The 24,735-nt window shown below is 39.1% G+C and overlaps 1 protein-coding gene and 1 long non-coding RNA gene across 9 annotated transcripts in view; one reads left to right on the top strand and one right to left on the bottom strand.

Moving 5' to 3' along the window:
• Positions 1–22,834, top strand: part of HIF1A (hypoxia inducible factor 1 alpha subunit) — a 30,721-nt gene extending 7,887 nt beyond the window's left edge. For 4 of the 8 annotated variants that reach the window (NM_204297.2, XM_015287264.4, XM_046941359.1 and 1 more), the window contains exons 2-15: positions 5,190–5,380; positions 5,740–5,885; positions 5,985–6,069; positions 8,857–8,969; positions 10,058–10,260; positions 11,612–11,718; positions 11,873–12,020; positions 12,790–13,010; positions 13,198–13,478; positions 13,994–14,116; positions 14,341–14,735; positions 15,564–15,672; positions 18,313–18,439; positions 18,588–22,834. In NM_204297.2, coding sequence (NP_989628.2) covers positions 5,190–5,380; positions 5,740–5,885; positions 5,985–6,069; positions 8,857–8,969; positions 10,058–10,260; positions 11,612–11,718; positions 11,873–12,020; positions 12,790–13,010; positions 13,198–13,478; positions 13,994–14,116; positions 14,341–14,735; positions 15,564–15,672; positions 18,313–18,439; positions 18,588–18,739 — 2,401 coding nt within the window. In that variant the 3' untranslated portion in view covers positions 18,740–22,834. Of the gene's footprint in view, positions 1–807; positions 4,732–5,189; positions 5,381–5,739; positions 5,886–5,984; positions 6,070–8,856; positions 8,970–10,057; positions 10,261–11,611; positions 11,719–11,872; positions 12,021–12,789; positions 13,011–13,197; positions 13,479–13,993; positions 14,117–14,340; positions 14,736–15,563; positions 15,673–18,312 lie in introns of those variants that run through there. The other 4 variants (XM_040700543.2, XM_040700544.2, NM_001396327.1 and 1 more) reach the window with 4 other exon arrangements.
• LOC107053576 lies at positions 3,459–24,620 on the bottom strand. Its single transcript, XR_006939473.1, has 2 exons — positions 24,074–24,620; positions 3,459–3,623 (listed from the first exon to the last, which is right to left on the bottom strand). It is a non-coding gene; the product is annotated as an uncharacterized LOC107053576 (long non-coding RNA).
• Between the last annotated feature and the right edge of the window lie 115 nt (positions 24,621–24,735).

Below are 24,735 nucleotides of genomic sequence, written 5' to 3'. Positions count from 1 at the left end.
TTCTGGAGCGCAGCCTGAGAAGGAAGGAGCACCCTTCCAAACCGACTGGAAAAAAAATTCTGGGAAATCTGCATGCAAATACAGTTCCTGGAAAGCTTGTCCCTCGCTGTTCTCAACTGAAAATTCAGACTTGGCCTCGTGTTGGTGAGCACAGGCTGAAATTTCTTCCCCATATTACCAGGAGGAGGTTTGGATGCCGGCAATGCGCACTCCTCAGGCAGGTGTGTGTGGTGAACGCCATCCTCCGACCAGTTTGCTCTCTGCCCCACTGCCTGCTTTTCCTTCAGTTAAACGGCAGGGATGGCAGCTCCCTCTCAAGCCACCGTGTGCCTGGGCACCTTCAAGGACAGGGATTGCTGATGGGAAAAGGGGGAAAAGCAGGCACATTGCCTGTGTGTGCTGGGTGGGAGATGAACAGGCGTTGTCTGTGTGCTGTGTTTTGTTTTAGTCAATACTTGCATCATTAACTTGCCATATGTTTAACTAACTGGATTTGAGTGGTGTGCTTTGCTTACATTTTGAATTGTTTTTCCTAGGAAGGCCTCTTTAGGGAAGTAGAATAATGCTGCTTTAATTTCTCTGGTAGGCTTCTCTGGGACTTCTTCCCATGGCAGAAGAATTCAGTAAGCGCTGTGGCTAGCAGCCCTGAGCAAAATCAAACTAGCAGACAGTGAAGAAAAACAAATAACTGCATGCTCAGCGCAGTTGAGTATAGCACAGCTGTAATATGCTTTTTGGCAGCCTGTGCCTTTCCAGTGGGCTTGTATCTGGTGTGCAGCTGTGCGGTGGCAGGTGAGAGCTGGTCATGGGGGCTGAGCCCCCATGAACAGAGCTGGTCATGGTGGGGTATGGGTGGCTGTGAGGAGTGACCTGCCAGGACCTGAATCAGGAAAGATGAGGCTGGATTAATTAACACATGCACAATAGCTATTTCACATGGGGGTTGAAAACACCGACAGAGTAAAAATCCGAGTATAGAATCACTAAGTTAGTATGAAGCTAGAAAGTGCAGCTAGAAAGGATAGAAAATAAATAGCAGCAGTAAAGCAACTTACAGGAAAAAAAAAAAAGAAAAAACCTGTGTAATACTGTGTATACAAGGTGATGATTCAAGAAAGACAAAGTTCACATGGCACATGTTTTAAGACCTGTCCATTGACCAATTTTTAATCTTGTTAATAATTTTTTTGTTTATATTTAGTGGTTACTAATGGCATTTTCCAGGGTTCTTCTAGGTCTTGGATGCTGGTCTTAAGTAAGGAGGAATATGGCAGATGTAAATGTGGCTGTGAATTAGTTTTATATTTAAGGAGGGGAAGGCTGGGGGCTGTTTTAGAAGAGTGGGGAGTCGCTCGTAGAACTGTGCAGTGGTGCTGGGGTCTTGGAGATGATTTGGTGAGCAATATAGCAGTATATAGCAATATATAAGAAAGATGGTCTGGCCCAAATAGTCCGCATGGCCATACTTAGAGGAACTGCACATTCAGGTGCAGAGGCTGCACTAACTTGTAACTGGTGCATGTAATAGTTGCTGGTCCAGATTTTGCTTGCCGCTAAAGCCTGCTGTAAAACTTAGTTTATATTCAGAGTGCCATAATTTAAAGCCTTTCTCATATGGGGGCAGTGAGTGGAAACCTGTGTAATGTCCTTCAGCTGCAGTGAAACCTGGTGGTGAAATATGGTTTTGCCTTGCATGTCTAGCTCTGGTAATTTCTGGAACTCAGTTGTTTGTTCAGCTATTACATGCAAACATCTTTTACATAGATGTGCAAAGAATCGGTTCTAAAATACTCAGTGGAGCACTGTTTTCCATGTATATCCTGCATTAGATTGCTTTCTGCTTCTATATTCCGTGGCTAGAAACACAAAATGGAAATGAATGTCTGGCAGTGAAATTGGGCAGGAAACATCATACCTGAAAATGCAGGCAATTTCCTGCCTAGCATGGGCATTTCTGATATTTTCATTGCACATATAGTCCCCTCTTCAACTGTGATCGTCTTCTGAATCATCTTCTTAGGTGCTTTCATGTGCAACAAACTGAAGGTTGTGATAGATATCTTAAGTTTTTGATGTTGATCTTTCTTAATCAGAACTCAGGTTCCTGTTGCTCTTACAGGATTGTATTCTTGTTGCTAAGATGGAGATTTTTAAACATAGGCCCTTTTGAAAATCTTTCTTAAATTATATAATTTATTCAAACCAGTTTTGAACTGGTTCACATGTTATTGTTTGGAGTCCCCTTCCTTGAGCTCCCTTTTATTCTAGCTGAGAGAGCTCGCTTCAGAAATGTATTTCTTTACCAGAGTTAAACATCCTTTAATTGTCTACAGTAACATTTTCTGGCAGCTACACAGTGCTTTTTCATTTACTTTGTGCAACTGGAAGTAACAAAGCTTAGATTTGCAACAGCATAGGGTATTTTTTTTTTTTTTTTTTTGCTTTCTTGTATTTAGTGACATTCCATTTTGAGGCAACTCTGACTTCACTTGGTAATTAAACTTCATTTATGAAAGACCTTTTCCCCATTAATTTGATCCATTAAAGAAATGCTCTTTCAAGCTGGAGGTTAATCTTCCCATTTAAATTGCTGGGTTTTACCCAGATTAGTTACAGCTTAGTTTTCAACAACAGCTAAAAATAGTAAAGCGTTCTGCTGTACAGTTTAAATGTCTATCTATAGTAGTAGCCTTTCTCGTAAGGAAATATATAGTAAGAGGGAGACCTGGGTCTGCTGCTGGGACATCACTGTTACGAACATTTGGGCTTTCCTTAAGTTTTGCCCATTAACACTGGGCTTCAGCAGGCAGTGCTTGATTTACTTGCTCCGGGTTTCATTTTTATCAGCAGCACTGTGAGCTTGATTTGAGCAATATTCAAGTCAGGAATTAGTAATTTAAGGGCCATGAAGAGTTCTGACTTCTCTATTGAAATCTGTGCTTAGAGTCCTAAAACCAAATATCTAGAATCCAGCTGAAATGTTTTCAAGAACACGGAGCTTTCAGAGAGAAAAAAAATGCATGGGAAAGGACAATTTCCATCTCTTGAATGGCCTTTCCCTATGTTTCTTTTTTACTTTTGAGCCTGACAAATGCTCAGACTTGAGTACACAGCATTACTGCTGCAGCACAACTTGAGGTAAAAAGTGCTGTCTGCAGTTGAAAGGGAAGCTATAGTAAAGCTCTGGCATCTATGCCAATGGAACCAATTACTTCAAATAATTCTATAGTAGAAGGGGCTGTTTGCAAGTGAAGGGATCTTGAGTGAGTAGCTAACAAAGGAAAATTGGAGGTATAAAGGTGAAACTGTTTAAGGAGACATAAGTACCTGTATTACTTTTGTCAGAGGCAAAACCTGTGGTCATAGAAAAAGGGCAGAATTTGGAGTGGTTTTTCACCTCCACCCTTAGTTTTCCACTGAGAGAAAAGATACTTGAGGCCTGACTTCAGTAAGAAATGTTTGATCCATTCAGTTTTAAATAGCTATAATGTTTCTTCAGTACCATTAAAGCTCAGGCTGCTTGTAGTGACTTTCAGGATATTCCTATATGTCCGGGGCCTCAGGATTCTTAGGCCAAGATATCCATTTGTCACTCTTCAGGTTGTGACTGAATGGAGACAAATCTGCAAGATAAGAGATATCACCAGTTACTTCATGCTGCACTTCTGAGAAACACAAGCTATGGTCATAGAAACTGATAGATGTAGTGCATGTCAGGAATTTTTTACTAAGATAATCATAATTTAGTTGTCAGAAGGTCTCAATTTGTTGGGAAAGATCAAGTTAATTTCACAAGGAATTCTGATGGCTTACTTGGTCTTTAAAACAACTCTTTAAGCTTCCTTAATATTTCAAGGCATTCACGCTTGCAAGGTTAGCCCTGAAAGCACGATCACTTGCATATTTCTGCACAAACTAAGCAGCTTCTCTGGCTGTTGCAAGTAGCACAAGATTTATGCATATATTTAACTGCTTCCATTGAATCTGGTTCCTTATTTCCCTGGTAATACCAGCTTGTGAGTCACTTTCCCATCACTCACAGTGCCTCTCATAAGATGATGTGCTAATTAAAAAGTTATATTATTCTTGCACAGATCCACAGACGTAGCAAAGATAATCTGGTAATGGCCTACTGAAATTGGAGAAGTGTCATTCCTAAACTGTTGGTAGCAAATATAATACAATATAACAAAGGTCTATTTTCTGCTATCTTCAACTAGTAACACTTGCTCTCTTCATGATGACATTCAAAGGCACATGCTTCGAATTATAACAACAGAATTTATAGAGATACATTTATCTTTCATGCAAAAATGGAAAAAAAATGGAAAAAAAAAGATCTACTGATCAGTACAGCTGTGTTTGGTATCTCAATTACATGCAAAAAGAAGACAAGATGCCTTCAAAAGATGTGTGTTTATGTATATATGTGTGTATATATATATACGCACACACAGTGCAAAAGTATAATATATTAGTTTCCATAGTCCATTTAAAAATAAAAGCACATTTAACTGCAGTGACCTAATTTCCACTGCTGTGAGTACAGGGAGAAGGGATGATTATTGGCATTATTGAATGGCTGAGGATCATGGTTGTTTTTAATGCCTGCTGCTAGTGAGCTGCCCTTTACTTGATGTGTTCTGGGGGAGGCAACGGAAGAGGATACACTGGGAAAAGAGAAGTGGGAAAGGGACTTTTCCAAACACTTGAAAAGCAGGACACCTCATGGTAAATTTGCTTATCTGACCTGTTTGGCAGGCTTTGTAAGGATGATGGCTTTAGCATGTGAGGGATGAGGTGGTATAAGGGGAAGAACTTGGAGAGTGTAAATGGTATTACTAGAGCATTACACTGGAAATAACGTAAGCTGTAGCATTTTGGGGGGAAGGTAAGTGCTGGGGGGAAGCGGGTTTTGGAGGCTAGAGAGGCAGAAGTCAGTGTTCAAGATAAGGACTGAAAGAACTGTTCTGAAGAACTGACTTTTCATGGTTCTGTATTTAATTCTGGCAGAACTCAACTGCAGCAGAACTCTGTACACAGAATTGCATTTAAGCGTGTAAATTGAAGTTTGAAATTAGTCAACTTCAGTAACTGGTTAATTGGCTACGGGGCAGCTTAGACTGTTTGACATTTAATTTAAGAGAATGTTGTAGCTTTTATATTAATCCCAAACTTTTTAAATACAGGATTAGTTCTGAACGCAGGAAAGAGAAGTCAAGAGATGCAGCCAGGTGCCGAAGAAGCAAGGAATCAGAAGTGTTCTATGAACTTGCTCATCAGCTGCCCCTTCCGCACACTGTGAGTGCCCACCTTGACAAGGCATCCATTATGAGGCTGACCATCAGCTACCTGCGCATGAGGAAGCTGCTGGATGCTGGTAAGTGCAGAACTTGTCAGCAGAACCTGGAAAGGGGCTGGATGTATATTGAGGGAGGAGGTATTTCTGAAACCAGTCAGCGGTTTAAGAGAAATTAATAGTATTTTTGTCAGCTAGACTTTCCTTAAGGTGGAAAGCTTACTGGTGGATGTATGAAAGCAATCTCACTCTGATTTTCTGAGATTCCTGATACCTTTACTAGACCTTGAATTTAATTGATCACTTAGATAAGTAAATGATACTGCATTTGAACAGTCCTGCAAGATTGGCTCCTTGCAGACTGGGGCCAGAAGTCATTTCTGATGATGGGTAAAGAATGACTGATATTTACTTCAATAAAAATATATGGTCTCTTGTAGGTGAGCTAGAGACAGAAGCCAAAATGGAGAAGGAGCTGAACTGTTTCTACTTAAAAGCTCTTGATGGATTTGTTATGGTGCTTTCTGAGGATGGGGACATGATTTACATGTCTGAAAACGTGAACAAGTGTATGGGACTCACTCAGGTGAAATACTGACATTTCCTAAGACTGTTTCACTTCTGTAAAAGTTGTTACACTTGTGTATGTATAAAGTTAGACACCTGTATGCCTCTTATTTTGCAGTTCGATTTGACGGGGCACAGTGTATTTGATTTCACTCATCCATGTGACCATGAAGAGCTGAGAGAAATGCTTACACACAGAAATGGTGAGAAGAAAAAACAATCTCTTTAATTTACTTATGGATAGTTCCTCTTGGCACTAGTATAGTTGGATATCTGCCAAATAAAGGCATAAAGAGAACAAATCGGTACGTTTTTCTGCTTAGACCACAAAGTTAGTCTTCCAGAGATACTAACAGATATAGCCAGAATGTTTTGGAAATATTCTACTGTAGGGGACACGACACTTCATTAGCACTCTTTAATCTAAAACAAAATTAATGACTGAAAATTATTGAGGGTTGAAAGAATTAGCAGGCGCATAGGAATGAAATGAGTTTAGATGTAAGTTGAGTGAGAATGATATGGAATGATTGCTATAGAGAAATACAGAGACATTGAGTTGGTATGTCTGTCTTGGTCTCAGATAGCCCATACAGGACAACTTAAAAGCAAATGGTTTCTTTCAGAAACTTGTGGTGCAAGATTTAGTATGTAGAGATGATGAGGACACAGAAAAAACTAATTGGGTAGTGGTCTTACAGATATCAAATGCTCTTTCCTTGGAAAAGAATAGAAAAGAACACTTGGAAAGCCCCATAAAGCAAGTGTTAATTCTGGGCTTTGGGATTTATGCTTCACTGCACCTTTTAATTGGTGCATGAAATTGGTATCTTTTCAGATTTCAGACTTTCTATTTCTCCATGTAAGGACATAGAACACTGTATTCACATATGCTGTACACTTTGGGATTTAACAAACGCCCATGAATTACTGCCTTTAAATCTTCTGAAGGTTTGTTAACAACTATAAAGACTTGGCAACATGCATGCATTGCAACAAATCTTTACTTGGTCATAATAAATCTAAAATTGGACCTCTCTAATTCCTGATTCATCAAACAAGAGAGTTATATGAACTTTGAATCTAGGTAGTGATTAATTACCACGTTGTTAGGACCGATCTCTATTTTCTTGTATCACTGTAATTCTGTTTACTTTAGCAGAAGTAACTAGATACTGTATCACTGTGTTAAGGGCCCTAGCTTTTACTTTGTAAGCATTCTCTAAACTTCTCTGCATCTAATACTGAAGCATAGGTGTAAGGCTACATCAGACATCCTCCCTGCCTTTGTAATAAAATAATGCATCTGGAGGGATGAATTACTACACTAAGGCAGTGTAGAAGCTGGTCTGGTGCAAAAGCATATTCTTAAACGTAGTGAGTTTCATGCAGATGAACTGTAGCACGTCTAAATTGACCAGACTGGAATACAGTGTCTGGAAAGCATTATTACAAAATCTGTTTTGCAAATGAAGCTAGCAGACGAAAGTCTACATTGCACTAATAATACATTTTTATATTTATTAGTATTCCCAAGTTCCATTCTACTGCACCTCTTACATCAGTGGAATTGTTTTGATTTGAGTATTAAATAATCCTCTTGGGGATTGTGCAGGTGCAAATGAATACAGCTCTGATTGGCAGAAACTGAACTACATTCTGATTTTTTTGGGAGGTTGCATTTTAACTTTCCAAGCTGGCAGTTATAAAAATAATGTCTAGTGCTGAATGAGACTTGAGAAAATTCCTCTGTCTTTTACAGCTGCTTCTTAAAGCAGAGTCCTAAGCATAAGCATTTAGTAACAATGACGTTTTGATCTTCAGCTATGAATATCTAGATCGGTTTAGCTCTTTTAAAAACAAACCACAAAAAATAAGCTATGGTTATTTCTCTGAAATCTGCATTACTTTTTCTCCCCTTCGTTTGAGGATGTGGGCTTGTCCCCATTAGTTTTTGCACCTGCAAGCAATAGACAAAGCAGTGTAGTGGCTATTATCTGCAGTGTACTGTTTTCTGATGATTTCTGTCAAGCTGGTAGTTCAAACTACCAAGACTAATTTCATTGCAAGTGCTGTCTGTGTGGGACAATCAAACCATTATATAAGCTCAGATCAGAAGCAAGCTCACACGATCTGAACTTCCATGCTGTATCTTAATTTGGTCCCCACTCTAAGCATCCTTCTGCAAGATTGCTTTGTTCCACACCTCCTTGTCCTAGGTGCTTTACTGCCTTTGTCTGCGCACAGCTGAGCTGCTGATAGTATCAGTATGTTTTCTGTGCCCAAATTAGGCTGTTGGGTTTTTGAATAGCCGAGCTAGTAATTGACTTTGGAAGGTTCTCCCCTGTAAAGGAAATAAATAAATAAATAAAATAAAAAAAATCTAGAGCCTGCTGTTAGCAAGCAAGACTAAAAAGTTAGTACTGCTAATATTAATTTGTACCAGAATTTCTTGACTTCTTTCAAGAATGCTAATAGCCTGTTTAAAAACCTGGTGCCTGCTTACTCTGACAATGCAAATCACCATGGAAATACTCAGATGCATTTAAATAGCTGAGCTATTAATTCACAATTTAGAAACTTAAAATACTGTAGTCCTAAAGAGATATGGGCCCTAAGCATCCATGAGTTCTGTTTTCATGCAGACCAGCCCAAAGTGCTTCTCATCCTGTATATGCTTTTCTTGATTCCTGTCACAGTTTAAAAATATATTACATTTTCTGCCAGCCATTTTTTTCCTACAATCTGGGACTTTCAAGTTGAAGACAAATATAATAATGATCTTAAAACATTGAAACTTCTGTTTTTTCCTTATTTCACAGCAAAACTCCTTCTGAAAAGCATTATTAATCATAAGCGCTGCTACTTTTCAGTCTTTATTTTTCCTTAGTTCTATTACGCAGGTAGTTGAGTTGTGGCTTTGTTTTATTTTGATACATTCAGAAGATGATCCATGAGCTCAAGAACTGGTTACTATTTCCTTTTGTTAGGTCCTGTGAAAAAGGGCAAAGAGCAAAACACGGAGCGCAGCTTCTTTCTCAGAATGAAGTGTACGCTGACCAGCAGGGGAAGAACAGTGAATATAAAGTCTGCTACATGGAAGGTAATGAATGCAAAGGACTGCTTGTATGGGTTGGCAGCTTCCTCTTCAGATGTCATAACTTACTGTATTTCAACACTTTTCACTTCATGTAACTTGAGGTTGAGTTTCAGTAAGTATTCAATTTAATGATCGTGCTTCAATATGCTGAATTTTAATGCAGAATACATCAGGGAGTTAACTGAAACAATGTTTAAAATTAGCCTTTCAAAACTCTTTAATTCTCCATTTTAAATTAGAGGTTATTCATTTGTTAGAAATTATAATTACTAAATGCTTGTGTAAAGCTGCCTCCTCTGAGGGAAGAATACCTGACGCCATTTATACTGATACTCCATTCCTTTTGATTCAGCTTTGTAGATCCAACAGTTGAGGCTCCTCTGAAGGACTCATGCGTTGTTCTTTCTGGCTGGCTATCCCTTTTGTAATAACTGGAACTAAAAGAGCTCAGTCTGATAAGTGTCTGAGATGAATGCATTTTCATTTTTTCCTTTAGGCAGCCTTTTCTTGTATGAAGTGGCATTACAGTTAAAAATATTCTTTTTAACTTAAGCTTAGCTACTCTTGATCAAATAACTTCTTTCTTCTTTGCTGTACGTGAACAATTTCTACTTCAGATTTCTTCTTTTAAAAGAGGAAAATCAGAAAATGCAAACCTTCTCAACTTTTGAAGAATGTATTTGATTTCTTCTTCTAACATCACTTCTGCAGATCTAAAATGGAGGTTGATGCTATTAGCATAACTCTCAGGTTGATATAGTAGGATGCCTGTTGCTGAGGCAATTGCTTACCAGTGTAATGAATTAAACTTTCAAAGAAATTGACAGGAATGCACAAACTTCTGGCATTGCTTCTGCAGACACAAGAGAGGAAGGAGCTGGCAGCGAGTGTACTAACAGCCTGTGTAAGATGAGGAGTACTGGCTGTATTTTAACAATCAGTTTGAAAGCACCGTTGTGTTCCTGCTGTTGATAACACTAAGTGTAGAGAGGTGGGGGGGGGCACTTCACTCTGTGTGCACTAATGGAAGTGCCTCTGTGTTGTCTGACAGAAAGCAATCTGGTCTCTTTTTAAGTGTAACTGTCCCACAGGTACTGCACTGCACTGGACACATACGTGTATATGACACATGCAATAATCAAACTCACTGTGGCTACAAGAAGCCTCCCATGACATGCTTGGTGTTGATATGTGAACCAATTCCTCACCCATCAAACATTGAGGTCCCCTTGGACAGTAAAACGTTCCTCAGTCGTCACAGTCTCGATATGAAATTTTCCTACTGTGATGAAAGGTAAAATATGTTCCGTTCTTAACAGCTGCATTTTCATGTGAATGAATGATTTGCAGGGGTTGTGTGTGTTGGCTAACTTGGGCCTCGTGCTTTTACAGGCTCACTTAGTAACTCGATTATATGCAACACAGAGTTGTCAGTGAGATGCTTTGGCTTTTATACTGACCGATCAGGATGTTGTATTAAAAGCCAAACTCTTAAGTCTAAGGAGGGTGTAGGGTTATTACTTGTGAGTAATTCCTCAGTTAACTGCCTGTTCAAACTGGCCTTTAGTGTTGTGGCAACAATTACATTGAAATGAGATTTTTCTGGATGCTGAGGAAATGGAAGGGATTTGAGGATTGCCGGAGATGGTGGTGCAGTTTATAGACCAAAAAGAGTACACACATAATATCTGTCAAGGCACATTTTGCTGCTTTCCCACTCTTTTGTCAGATCAGCATCTGCTTTTTCCAGTCAGGAAAAAAAAAAAGCTTTGTTCTACTTCTGATGCGATGCATCTGTAGTTGAAAATGAGATTTTGTACTATGGTGTGTGTGTGTGAATATATATATGTCAGTGATGTAGTCTAATACATACTTCTCTTACTAACCTTTGGAAGCTCACGCTTGATAAATTTGAAAAAACAGATGTGAAGGAAATCACTGGCCTATTTTTTTTTAATTGAGTTCTATGTTACTGCATGCTAAGACTTTCCTTTTTTTGATATAAAAACGAATTTCTAATCAGTTACTGCAGTTAGATACAGAAGTATGTTAATGCAGGTTACTATCTGCTCCGTGCAGTAAGTTTACCTTTCTAAAGCCAGTGGTGGTACAGAAAATGTATTATTTGGTGGTGATGTGGTGTGGAGCAGGGCCGGATGCTTGCTTTTTCCTAGTTAGCACTGCCCTCTAGGGGCTGAGGAAAATACTGTTTTCTTTGAAAGCCAACTGTGAGAAGAATAAATCTGATTAATAATTTGTCTTAGTTGCATGGCTAAAACTGTTAAAGCATGTCTTTATTTTGTTATACTCTCATTTGTGTAAGCTGGATATTCCAGTCCATAAGTAGCTTGTCTACTTTTAAGCAATAACGTCTAAAAAGCAGGGATTTACTTAATCCTGTCCATCACAGGACATGCTTTATAAATATTCAATGAGAAATAAAATCCTATGGCTGCTGAAATGTCTCGTATCTCATTAAAGAAGCATTAGGGGAGGAAAAAAAAAAAGCAAACTCACAGTAAACCAACATTGCTGGTAACGTTTGTGGAAGAGATTCTTAAGCTCTCTGTGGATCTACAGGCATCCATGTGCTCTTGTATTTGCACTGCTCAATGTCTGCTTAGCAAATTTTCTCTTGTTTAAAGAATTACAGAGTTGATGGGATATGAACCAGAGGAACTCCTGGGTCGTTCAATCTATGAGTACTATCATGCGCTGGATTCTGATCATCTGACCAAAACACACCATGATAGTAAGTGAAAAAGACAGAGCACCAGGGGAAAGCCACAGAATAACAAGGGCTTTCCTTTTAATTGCAGATACGAATCTGCAGAGAATACCTAGCTTGAAAACTGACTTTTTTTTTTTCTGCCTGTAATTAAAGCTGATGTCCATTCTGTTTTTAGTGTTCACGAAAGGGCAGGTGACTACGGGACAATACAGAATGCTTGCTAAACAAGGTGGCTACGTCTGGGTTGAGACTCAAGCAACTGTTATATACAACACTAAGAATTCTCAACCACAGTGCATAGTATGTGTAAACTATGTGTTGAGGTAAGTTGAGTAGGAATTGCTATTTTTGTCATGATTTTTTTTTTTTTTGGAAGACTGAGTCAGATTCTGATTACATCTTTGACTTGCTGAGAATCCAGTCCCTATTCAGTATGCTACAGTGCTGACTGTTTTTCCTACCAATTAGATTTTTACTTAAAATGCTGCTAGTCATAGGATTAGGATTTAAAAAAGACAACCCCTTCTTTGATGTAGTGCGATCTGTGGGGAGATCTCTGCAGGCAAACAAGTATAGGACCAAAGTGTTTTGGATTATCATGGTAGAAGCATTTCAGAATTTGTGCATTATAGACATTTATCTAATTTTTGTCCACCGTCTGGAACAGTTATATTCACTAGTAATTCATAGTGATGGAGTCAGAGCAGCCATAGCGGTATCTTTTTCTTCCTTAGAATTTTTTTTACTGAAAGCTTCAACTTAAGGCAGACTTAAGGATTTTTCTGCAACTGTGGAATAGTCCTAAGTTAGTTTTTCAGTTTTAGAGAATGTACCAGTATCAGTCCATCAAGATATGGTACATTCATTTAGAAGAAGACTTTTAAGGAAAGCCCTGAAGTTTGTTCTACTTGTTTTTCTTGCTTTCTTGATGCTTTCATGGAAGTAGTATGTCTGTCTGTCACCTTCATATGACACCAGATTTAGTCTGTTACATTTGAGGAAACAATTTTTGTTTGTAAACACTTGTAATTTAGAAAACTGTGAAGGCTGAATTCTAGCTGGTCTTTAATCATCTTCCTTTCTGTCTGACAGTGGAATTGTTCAGAAGGACTTGATATTTTCCCTTGGACAAACTGAGTGTATGCTGAAACCAGTGGAGTCTCCTGAAATGAAAATGACCAAAATATTCAGCAAAGATGACCTGGATGATAACAACAGCCTTTTTGAAAAACTTAAGCAGGAACCAGATGCTTTAACTGTGCTGGCTCCAGCTGCTGGAGACACAATCATCTCCCTAGATTTCAGCAGCAATGGTGGGTGTGTGTTTAAATTGGAGAGCATGCTAATCAGTAAAGTTTAGTATTTTACAGTAAACTTCAGAAAATAACTTCCCACTCTCACGCGCCTAGTGATCTTTCAGCCACTGTTAAAATTTAATGAGGTCCGTAGACACACTCCGTATTTGTTACTTAGGTTGATGGTCTCTTTTAATTTTTATAGAGTCTGATGAACAACAATGTGATGAAGTTCCTTTGTATAACGATGTAATGCTCCCCTCATCCAGTGAGAAATTGCAGAATATAAATATGGCAATGTCCCCACTACCTGCCTCTGAAACTACAAAGCCACTTCGTAGCAATGCCGATCCTGCACTCAATAGAGAAGTTGTATCAAAGCTGGAGCCAAACACAGAGACACTTGAACTTTCTTTTACCATGCCTCAGGTACAAGAGCAACCAACCAGCCCTTCTGATGCAAGTACCAGCCAAAGTTCACCTGAGGTTAGTTATGTAATTTGGATACGCTGTCATTAAAATGTATGTGCTGTGTTGAAGCTTGTAAAGCAAATCTAGTTAAAGATGCACCCAAGGCATGAATTTAAAATTATCTCTAGGTTGTGACTTAGTTATGCTCATACTCCAAGGAAAAATACATTTTCACAGGGAGAATTAACTTTTCATGGAAGTGAGTCTTGCAAATATGTAGAATAGTACATGTGACAGAAACAAAGAGTTTAAGATTGGTCTTTCTAGAAAAGGATGATTCAGAGTTGGCTTCTGTAAACAGCAAATTAGTAACAGTAAATTACTGCACAGGCTACTTCTGGGTTCTAACTAATCAAGCGCTTCCCAAATGGGTAAATAAACACATACGTTTTCCTTTCCCATTTTAGTTTTGTGCAGCCATAGATCAGAATTAGTTTTGGCATTCACACATTTTTTCAGAGAGAGTGTAGATACAATGCAAAATAACGTAACGATAGAAAGTTAAAACTGCACTCAAAATGTTTTCACAGCCCAGTAGTCCCAATGACTATTGCTTTGATGTGGATAATGACATGGCTAATGAATTCAAACTGGAATTAGTGGAGAAGCTCTTTGCAATAGATACAGAAGCAAAAAATCCATTCTCCACTCAGGTAACGTACATAAACTTGAAATTCTGTATCATCTTAGTGCTTTCAATGTGCTTCTCATTTTATTAAATGCTTCCAGGAACCTTATTCTTCTTTTACATAACGCTTTATTAAAAATAAATTGCACAAAATTACTTTAAGGAATTGGTAAAAGGAAGAGGTTTAGCAGAGCCATGAAGTCATAGCTGAGATGTTCTGATGTAAGTTTTACCTCTTATGTTCTCCAGGAGACTGATTTAGACTTGGAAATGTTGGCTCCTTACATCCCAATGGATGATGATTTCCAGCTACGCTCCTTTGATCAACTATCTCCACTGGAAAGCAGTTCTTCTGGCTCTCAAAATGCAGCCACCATTACCATACTTCAGCAGACTCAGACACCATCAACTGCTGCTGATGAAATAAAACCAGTGGCAGAACGTGTGGATGATGTGAAGGCACTAATTGTTCCATCATCTCCTGTCCACGTAATAAATGACACGAGTAGTGCCCCTGCATCACCTTACAGTGGAAACAGGAGTCGAACTGCATCTCCAATCAGAGCAGGAAAAGGAACATTGGAACAGACAGAAAAATCTTGTCCAGGAGCACCCAGTTTGATAACAGTCACGCTGAACAAAAGGTATTTTAAAAGTGAAGCTCAAGCCCTAATATTTATTCATTAAATTAGACATGATACACCTTGAAATACTGAAACTGACGTACGTTATCTTCAACATTCTACTTCAAAGTAGAAATTGTTATTTAAATGCAGACCAGTTTTTTATATAGTAAGCTTCTCTAATTTCTCAGCAGCTTTTTTGCAGTAGCCCTTACATAAACATCTCATGCAATAGGCAGCTACTACATGCCAGCTGTGTTCATAATTTTGTTCCGCTCTTGTATGTGATGTATAGCCATTTAAAAAGACTGCAGCAGGCACTAAACAAGTAGTTATACCTACACAGTACTTCTGATGCTTTTCTTGTCCACTTCACTGAGGTGAGAGGCATCTACAGTCTGTGCTACATGTACTGCTTTTAAAATTGGCTATAATTCATGATGATGGACTATGGCATATGTAGCATGTATTTATGACGACAAAATTCTACCAAATCAGAACATCAGACCTTTAACAGAGAAACTTTGTACACAAATACTCAGACTTTTCCTCAATCTTTCCTCCCTCCTTTCTGTAGAAAATGAATTACTGAACTTTATGCTTTGTTTTTTTTTTGGTGTTTTTTTTTACAGACTTTTTTTTTTTGCTAAAACTCATTCTGAGCTTCATAGAAAGATGAAATGCTAACATTTTCTGTGCTCCTAGGCAATAACTGTTTAAATTAGTCAGTTACTAAAGAATATTAGTATAGTTCTTAAATTCAGTTCTGTCATATTGTATTTGTCCACAAAAGAAGAATGGCTTGAGAACAGTAGAAACGTCTTAACAGCCTGAATCGATTTTTCTTAGATCTACTGCAATGGATGAAGAACTAAATCCAAAGATGCTAGCTTTGCATAATGCTCAGAGAAAACGAAAAATGGAACATGATGGTTCACTTTTTCAGGCAGTTGGAATTGTGAGTTTTGTTTTACCATTTTAAAATATTCACTTTTAACCTTGCAATTTCTGACATGAGGCTTCAGTGCAGACTCCAGTTTAGCTGTTGGTGTGCAATGGAATCTTGGGATCAGAGATAACTGTTTGGGCATGAAATTCCCTTGTATATGCAAATACTGTTTTAGTTCTTTTACTGTCAGTTGTTTCAAAGTGCCCTCTGTACCTAAGTGCATTTCTTCATTAGATAGGAGATATTTGTGAACATACATGTGAGGAGGCATGCTTCGTTAGCAGAATATGCACAAATGTAAGGCAAAATTGTCATACTTATTTCACTTCTGCTTTCAAAATCAGTTTTCATATTTGTGAGTACTGGACAGTGTTCTTACACTTCTTGTTCTTTCATTGCTCCTTGAGTCTGAGGTTCCTTTTTTAGATTCGGTCAGATAACAATACCATCTGAACTACAAAATGTGAATTCACATAATCTAGCAAACTTGCATTGCTCCTACGTGCATTGTTTCTCTCATTTGTGAGTACCACATCGTTGTCCATCTAAGCTATTCAAAAGGAACTCTGTAGGAATTCTAAGACTTCTGTCACTTCATTGGCACTATTCAACTTGTTGTCTTCTGTAAGGGTATTTTGTCTCTGTGGTCTTTGATTCTTACTGTCATTTTTTAGTAGTTTGAAATCTTGGGCTTTGCAATGATTTGCATCTCTCTTCTTGGTTTCATTGCAAATTCCCACTTCTCTTAAGTTTCCACATAATTAATTCTTGTTTTCTTTTCCTACTGCATCGTAGCCTTTGACATTTTGTTTCTCTAGCAGTCTGTCCATCTCCTAAATGTAGTCATCCATCATGTCTTACAGTGCAGGGTTACTTTTCCTCTGAGTGGTTCACTCATGCGAGATGTCACTGTATGCAGTCTTAGCACTGCTGTCCTCTGTGACAGCTGAGAAAGCATTAATACATTTTTTTTCCTTTTTTGCTATGGGGTTAGCAGATTTAAAAACAACAACAACAACAAAACAAACATACTTATGCTATTGATCTCATTTGCTAAATGCTTTGCACTTTCATGCATGTTGTTCTGTTGCTTTCAGTAGCTCAAGAATTCACAGCTCTGCTATAAGTTTTATTGCCTTTCGTTGCCTTTTTCTCATGCAGTGGTGCTATGGCTGTGCTATAGTGTTGCTGATATGTATTTCAAAGTAGCAGAACGCAAGCAGTTCCATATTAACTACTGTAATGAACACGGACTTCTGTGTTGAGAGTCTTTTTAAAGCTTATGAGTTTGTATTTCACCCTTTGCTAGACCTTCTCTCTGTACCTGATGAGTGTTATAAATATTTTGACAGTTTCTGCACAGTCAGAAGCTGAATTTTCCTTGTAGTGGGGTCTTACTGACATTATTACAAGCAAATACTTTTGTCATCTGGTTTCTCTCTCCAAAATGGATTTCTGAGTGTACAAACTAGGCCTTCAGAAGAAAAAATATATTAAATTCAGGCTTGTATCACACAGCGATTTGGGACTGTGCAAAACCTTGCCCTGACTTCCTGGCTGTATGGAAGCAGTGTTAATTATTGTAAGGAGTGAAAATAATTGAAGACAAAATACAACTTCAGGTTTTCTGGAAAATGAGAGAATTAGACAAGGACAAGGTGTGCTACAGTAAGATTATGAAATAATGATTCAAATAATTAAAGCAGAAAAAAGTGAGCTATCGTTCTTCATATGGAGGGCTGTAATGCATTCACAGTAGGAAAACAAAACAAAATCCAGAACAGGAACAATACCTGTGACTTATCTTGCTACGAAATGCAGCTTCCGAGTTGTTTAACTCCTGTTATACAGCTGTCTTTTTGACTTGCATGCATGTTTAATAACCTGAAAACGTGTCCCTTAATGGCAGCATTCTTAATTACTTTTTCTTCTTTTGCAATGGTCAGCATTACTAACAAGGTGAGATTTTGCAGATTCGACCCCTGTTACTAAGATGGTGTTTTTTCCTTCCACCCCATCTTTGTTTCAGTGGTGACCTTTTCTTATTCTAATTATATGGAGCTTTTAAAAGCTTTCTGATCTCCACATCTTGGATGCTGCCATCAAAAGAATATGCCAAGGAGCTGTTCTGCAATAGAATGGTTCAGGGCTGCATTCCCCTTAAGCCTTAGATCAGATGGGTCGGTGACAATAACTGGTGGACAAGCAGAATTTACAACTTAAACGTAGATAAAATCCACTGAGCGAGGTTCCTGACTCTCCTGTTTACACTACTAATGCCAGTGCAGAAAACCATTAGAGACTCCAGTGGAAACATGATAGTTACTCACATGAGAGCAGTGGTAATCAAATGGGTGTGTACATGTACCTGTCCGTGCTTATCTTGAGCCTGGTAGCCGGTGATAACCACGATTCAGTAATTATTTTGTGTAAGGGAGGGAACCTCTTGAAATCTGATCCCATTTTTTTGAAAGTAATTTTTAAGGGTACTGTATTGGAAATATATTTGATTTCTGTTCTGAATGAAGTCCACTGTAAATTGTAATAAAGCCAACATCAGTGCCAGGGACCCCTAGTTTGGTAGAGGGATGCAGAAGGCTAGAAAGATGCACTATTCAATAAAGAAGTTCTTGTTTTACTTTCTCCTAGGGGTCTTTATTCCAGCAGACAGGTGACCGTGGAGGAAACGCATCGCTTGCTTGGAAACGTGTAAAGGCGTGCAAAACAAACGGTCACAATGGAGTGGAGCAAAAGACAATCATTCTACTATCAACTGGTTAGTATCTTTAAGAAAAAATGTATGTAGAGGGGGGCAGGGGCTGTGAGAGAAAACTGATGCAAACATACCCAAGCTCATCTCATTCCTGAAAAATCTGGGAGGAAAGTGAATAAAGTGCACTTTTTTCCTTCCCCTCCCTCTATAGACATAGCGAGTAAACTTCTAGGGCAGTCGATGGATGAAAGTGGACTACCCCAACTCACGAGTTACGATTGTGAAGTAAATGCTCCCATACAAGGCAACAGAAACCTGCTACAGGGTGAAGAACTGCTCAGAGCTCTGGATCAAGTTAACTGAGCTTTCACAGTAGTTGTTCCTTTTTTGGACACTGGTGAATCATCACCTAAAGCAGTCTATTTATATTTTCTATATCTGATTTTAGAAGCCTGGCTACAGTACTGCACTAATTCAGTTAGTTCAGTTTTGATCCCCTTTCTACTTATTTTGTCAGTCTTTTTAATACATTCTTTATGTAACAGTAACTCAAACCGTAGTGCATTTTTATAATTCTTTGGTACATACACTTTAAAGTCCATTACATTTAGAACACACTTGCAATAGCAGCTTAGAAATATGCACCTGATTTAAAAAGTATATATATTTATTTTTTGGCTGGGGAGTTGGTCACCAAAATCTATCATTAGTAAAATGTCAGAACGTGAAAAACTGGCAGTACTTCCATCCTGCTCTTCATAGGTAGCTGGAAGACTTGTGCTCTCTTACTCTTTATGTTCAAGTAAGTTTTTTTTATTTTAATATTTTTTATAAGAAACAGCAATGCTTTGCAGCAGTGCATTGTAGCCACAATCGCACAATATATTTTCTTAAAAAATACCAGCAGTTCCTCATGCAATATATCTGCATTTATAAAAACTAGTTTTTAAGAAGAATCTTTTGTTTGCCTATGATATCATGTTTAAACCTGGATTATGTCATTATTTTAGTCACGTTGTAATATAAATTGTTCTTAAATGCTGTCTTACACTTTTGACTTAAGAGTGTGATTAGTCGAAGGGAAAGGATTGATCTGGGAAGGGCTAGCAGCATTTTATTTGGGTACATTCTCAATTTAGAGAGAGAGTTTGATGTTCTTAAAGTAGTCACTTTGCCAGCTTAAAAGAAATCCCTGCCTGTAGTTGTTGAAGTTAATGCTAATATTGTGTATGATCTTAAATCTAAATGTTCAGCTTACCCTGTGTGGTATAGGTGATATTTCAAGCAGACTGTAAACCATCTTGCATTGTTAGCAGTTTTATCTAGTACATCACTGAGTTGCTCAATATTTTAATGTTTTGGTTTTAAGCACCTTGTTGCTATTAACATCCGTATACTTTCGTGTAGATTTCAATAACTTGAATATATTTAGAAGCCTTTTTATTTAGAAATATATAGTTGTCACAAACATCTTATTTTCCTATATGTACTGTACAAAACCTTCATTCACTCGTTCTTTTGCTCTTTGTGGTTGGATCTAACACTAACTGTATTGTTTTCTTACATCAATAAACTATATGTGGACCAGGCCCCCTCGGGGAGTGTGTTATCTGAGAAAAATGAGATAATTTATATTTTTGTTAGTGGTTATTGTTCATCCGTGTTCCCTTTTTAACTTAGACTTGATTGGAAACCCCAGCTTCCTTATTTTGATCATACCGTCTCCGACGTAATTATTTGAGCCTATTCAGTACTAAATTCTCCTACAGTGTTGTACTACCGCCGGCCAAAGATGTTAAACTTTTTAATCTGTTATCACACCAGTTAGCAAACTTGAAAGGGAGAAGACAGCAAATCTGTGTTACTTCAAAGCAAAAAGACTTTTTCCTTAAGAACAGCTCAGAGGCTCATCTCTGGAAGCATTATCAAGGTAACACTGGAAAGCAGGAAAAAGTAAAATTCACATGAGGGATCAATTAAAGACGAACTTGTTAAAATTGCAGTGAGAAATGAAGCTGGTACTCTGATAAAGAAAGGTTGTTCTACATTGTCATGCTGTTGACTCGGTAACTTTGCTGTCCTAAAACACAAAACTACTGATACAACCTTGTAATGTGTAAATAGGGTCAAGATATTCGGTGCATTCGTCACAAACTATTGTAGGAAACTTATTTCACTGTAAAAAATGAAGTGTGGATGTCACAATTTCTTTTGGAATCTTTCTTTTCATTGACCTCCTTTAGAGTACTTTACAATCACTGTAATGCTGTATAAGCTTACCGTGCTTTTTAAAAATACTGTTACAGTTTTACTGAAGCAAGAGCACTTTCCAAACTGACACAAGTGTGCTAATGAAACTAAATGGAACCAACGTTAAAAGACAAGGCACTGGCAGCAGAAAATATGGTTGCATGTTTGAGTAGGAGTTGCATAGAGAGAGAAAAGCACTAAGCATGGACTTCAGGATTTGTGCACAAGAAACATCTTGAATATACACACCTAATAAATACTAAGGGTTTGTAATGAAACCCTTATATGTGGATGGTGTGCTTCCCATGGCAGCGCTTTCTCCAGCAGCAGTAGAAGTTGTGATAGTGAAGCTGGTAAAGGCTTAAGAAAGGCACCAGCAGACTTGGGTTTAAATGAGCACTATTTCACCTAGGAATCTTCCCCATTCGTACACATTTTCTGTCATACATATTAATGAGGCACAGCATGTTGTTTACTATGCTTGTAGAAGTGAATGAAATAAGACTGAACTGCAGTACATGTAGCTGTTTGCACTCTGGGCAACTGGAAAAAAAAAAAGGCCTCAGCCTGAAAACCTAACTTTTAAAATTAAACATAAGATTTCAAGTGTTCCCTCCTTCTCCCCCTCACTGACCCCTAATTATTGTGACAGTAATTATCAGGACCTGCCCACTGTATTCTGGAAGTTGTAGCTTCCCTATGACTAAGACTGATGTGCTGTAGTTACTGGGAACAGTTCTTCAGCTCTCAGAGATGCTGAAGAAAGCATGGAAAATTAACAGTAACTGCTCTGGGCTACTCAAAGCTGTGCTAAATACTGCTGCAAGTTCACAAAACCTGGAAGCAGTCCTTGTAGCTGCTTTTATTTCTTTCCTTAGATTTTAGGACTCTCTAGCCTCATGCTAATCCTTCTTTGGAGGACAAGATTTATATATACATTCATTTCTACAGGTTAGCTTCATAATTTTGAATAAGTTTTTGTTTGTTTTTTGAAGTGTTGAGGCATTATCTTAGAGCACTTACTCTTTACCAGTAGTAAAGAAGGAACTGCAGCTGGATGTGCTTTTACATATGAAACATACTAAATTACGAGTTTCACAAAATAAGAGGAACAGTGTTGCTTTCAGCAGCTCATCGGGACTGCAGCAGTAATCAAACCATGCATATCAGAGTGGTTGTCCAGCAGCTTAGGTGTAATACACTTAAAGTTGCCTGGAGCCCAGAGTGCACACTTCCTACTGCACCTTCTACCATGCAGTAAGGTGGGCTTGGACTGTATATCGATCTTAAAAAAAAACCTTTGGGTATAATAGAAACATTTTACTATTAACAGTTTCCATTCCTGTTGTACGCACAAATTCCCTGACAGTAATTATGAATCACTTTAAAGAGACAGATGCCAGAATGAACAATTAAAACTCTACGTGCTTGCAATGAAGTAAAGGTATAGGGATCAAAAATTAGTACAGGTTTAATAGCTGCATATTTAGAAGTAACTTTCATTATTTCAACAGCTTCTTAAACAGCTAAACAAGGGCAGCTGAAGGCAGGCTTTGTAGTTAAACTGCTCAATGAATCATTTCCTTCCTTGAATCCAAGAGGCAGGAGCACCCTCCCACTGTGAGGCAGGCACTAGAGGATAGGCCTGAGGTCAATCATCTGTTCTCCATCCCCTCTGATTAGCTGCTACTGAACTGCGCACACAATTCACCCAAATGTCACTGCACTTATGGATATTGTTCAGATTGCAATTATCCAGCACAAAAATAAACATTTCACAGGCCAGGAATGCTCTGTAGGAAGGCCAGTATTGTCATAGGAACTCATGAGCTGAATACCCAGCTCTCATTAGTAATCATACGCTCAACTCCCTGGAAAGCTCCAATCTTGAGGACTGTGATTTTGATCCACGTTCTAAAACTGAGGTGTCATTTCCTTTCTGCTTCCCTGCTTACCTTGAGCAAAGCTTGCCAAGTTACCAAAAAGTTAAGAGTTTGCTACTGGATTTATACAGTATGGTAGATTTTGTGAATAACTGCAGTATTCTCTCATGAAAAAGTGGTATATTTTGATGGAATTCTTTTCTGGAACCAAGTACAACCTATTGCAATTGTATTTCTCTTGAAACATTTTGACATACTTGTGATTGTACTTCTTTTTGATTGTGTAACGGTATAAAATTCAATAAAAGAGAGGGTTTGTTTCTAATCTGTGACATCTGTCATCTTTTTGTCCCTCAATTAGCCCAGTTCTGAAAGGTGGACATGGCAAAAGCACTTCAAAAAAGAAGGAAATACTCTGCAGCACAACTGAAACTTACGTGTTTGAGGTGCAATTCACCTCGTGCTGAAGTCAACAACCTCAGTCACTCAACATACACATGGTCTGTTTTCCAAAAGCGTTTATAAATTGTTTTCACCTTTACAGCCAAAACCACTCACAGTGGTTATCCTATCCAAATTAAGTGCACTACACCCCTGAACAGAAGAGGATAAGCACACAGTTCCAGTCTAACACCAGGGAGATAGCACAGGTGCTGCTGTGGGAAACCACAGAGAATAGAGCAATGGCTACGGAGCTAGCAGGACAAAGGTTTAAGAGAAACCTCTGAGTAATCAAGAACATCCTTAGTAACAAAACAGAAGCAATTTCAAATCCAAGATGATTTTCCAGGTGATTTCACTTGCTCTCAACACATGCAAATAGCAAGACAGAATGAGTCTCAAGATCTTGCCAAGTGAATACCACTTCCTATTGCACGGATTAGAAATCTCCTGCAATGCTTTTGTTTCGATGGGTAGAAGTCTGAAAGCAGAAGGCATGCACAAACACTATTGACTCAGTAGCGTATGATCCCATCATTTAGTATTAGTGATGTCTGTATATATTTTGCTAAATAGCATATTAAAACTTCCACAACTGTGATTTACGTTCATGAAAACAAGATTTATTTCCATGTTCTTGGTTTGAAAATGTATTCTGAACACATCAGATAGTCAAAAATAAATGAGTTACCCTATGCCATATGCAACTTGAGAAGCCTGTTATTTATAGCTATGTCCACGCAGGATAAATAGCTTCTTAACTTGTATCTTACAGGGCAGGACAAGTGGGAACTCGTATCCCTTTGTTTAGGAGTTATATGAAGAAGATACGGTAACTAACATGCTGTTCCTTAGAAAGCAGTCTACTGACAGTTAGAATATACTAATTAAGAGCACGAAGGAGCACTGAATGAAAACACTCCATCAAGATTAATTAACCTAAGAAAAACAACACTATTTGAGTGTAAAAGCAACAGAATGAGAATTCTGCAAGGAGATCCCGTTGCTTTTCTTCCCCCGCCCCCCCTCTTTAATGTGGCCAAGGAAGCGCTTATCGCATCGACACACACAGCAGCCTCGTCCCGCTACATCCCCTCACAAAGCGCGGGACGCGCAGCCCTACCTGCCTTAGGGAAGCACCGATCCGCCTCAGTGCTTCCTCACACAGCACCCCAGAGAAACCACCGTCACAGTTCGGAAAATACACCGTACAGACTGCATCGTTCCTGTCAGAGGAAGGGATAACGCCCGTAACTGCAGGGATGGGTACGGCCCCTGCCTCGTGAAGACCACCTTGTGCCTCCCATCCCTACGGCCATCGGGGTCCGTACGCGTGGTGGAGAAGAACTCTAACTGTTCTCCCCACAGCGTCAGCATCCTGCTTCAGCCAGGATCACACGGGGGATGAACGGGGTCACTGCCCTACGTCTCTAAGCGCCACATAAACAAAATGTATTTTCAGAAACAAGCAAACCACTCGGCCGCGCCGCTCGCTCCCAGCTCCCAGCTCCCAGCCCCGGTGCGCACAGCCCCGCTCCCCCCCCGCCGTGCCCGCTCTCCCGCGCACAGACCTGCGCTCCTGCCGCTCTCCGCCGCCTCGGCTGTCGCCCGCGCCTACGTGCGCCGGTAAGCGAGGGGACGGAGAGCCGCCAGATCCCGCTCCGCTCCGCGCGGAGGCCGCGCCCACCCACTGTACGTGCAGCCCGGCAGCCGCAGCCCCCCGCCTACGTGTGGCAGTGCATGCGGGGAGCGCCCGGCACGACACAGCACACCCCAACCCAGCCC

Source organism: Gallus gallus, chromosome 5 (genome assembly GCF_016699485.2).
Source record: "Gallus gallus isolate bGalGal1 chromosome 5, bGalGal1.mat.broiler.GRCg7b, whole genome shotgun sequence".
NCBI lineage: Eukaryota > Metazoa > Chordata > Aves > Galliformes > Phasianidae > Gallus > Gallus gallus.
The sequence above is the reverse complement of the archived record's forward strand: the minus strand, read 5'-3'. Positions and strand labels throughout refer to the sequence as shown.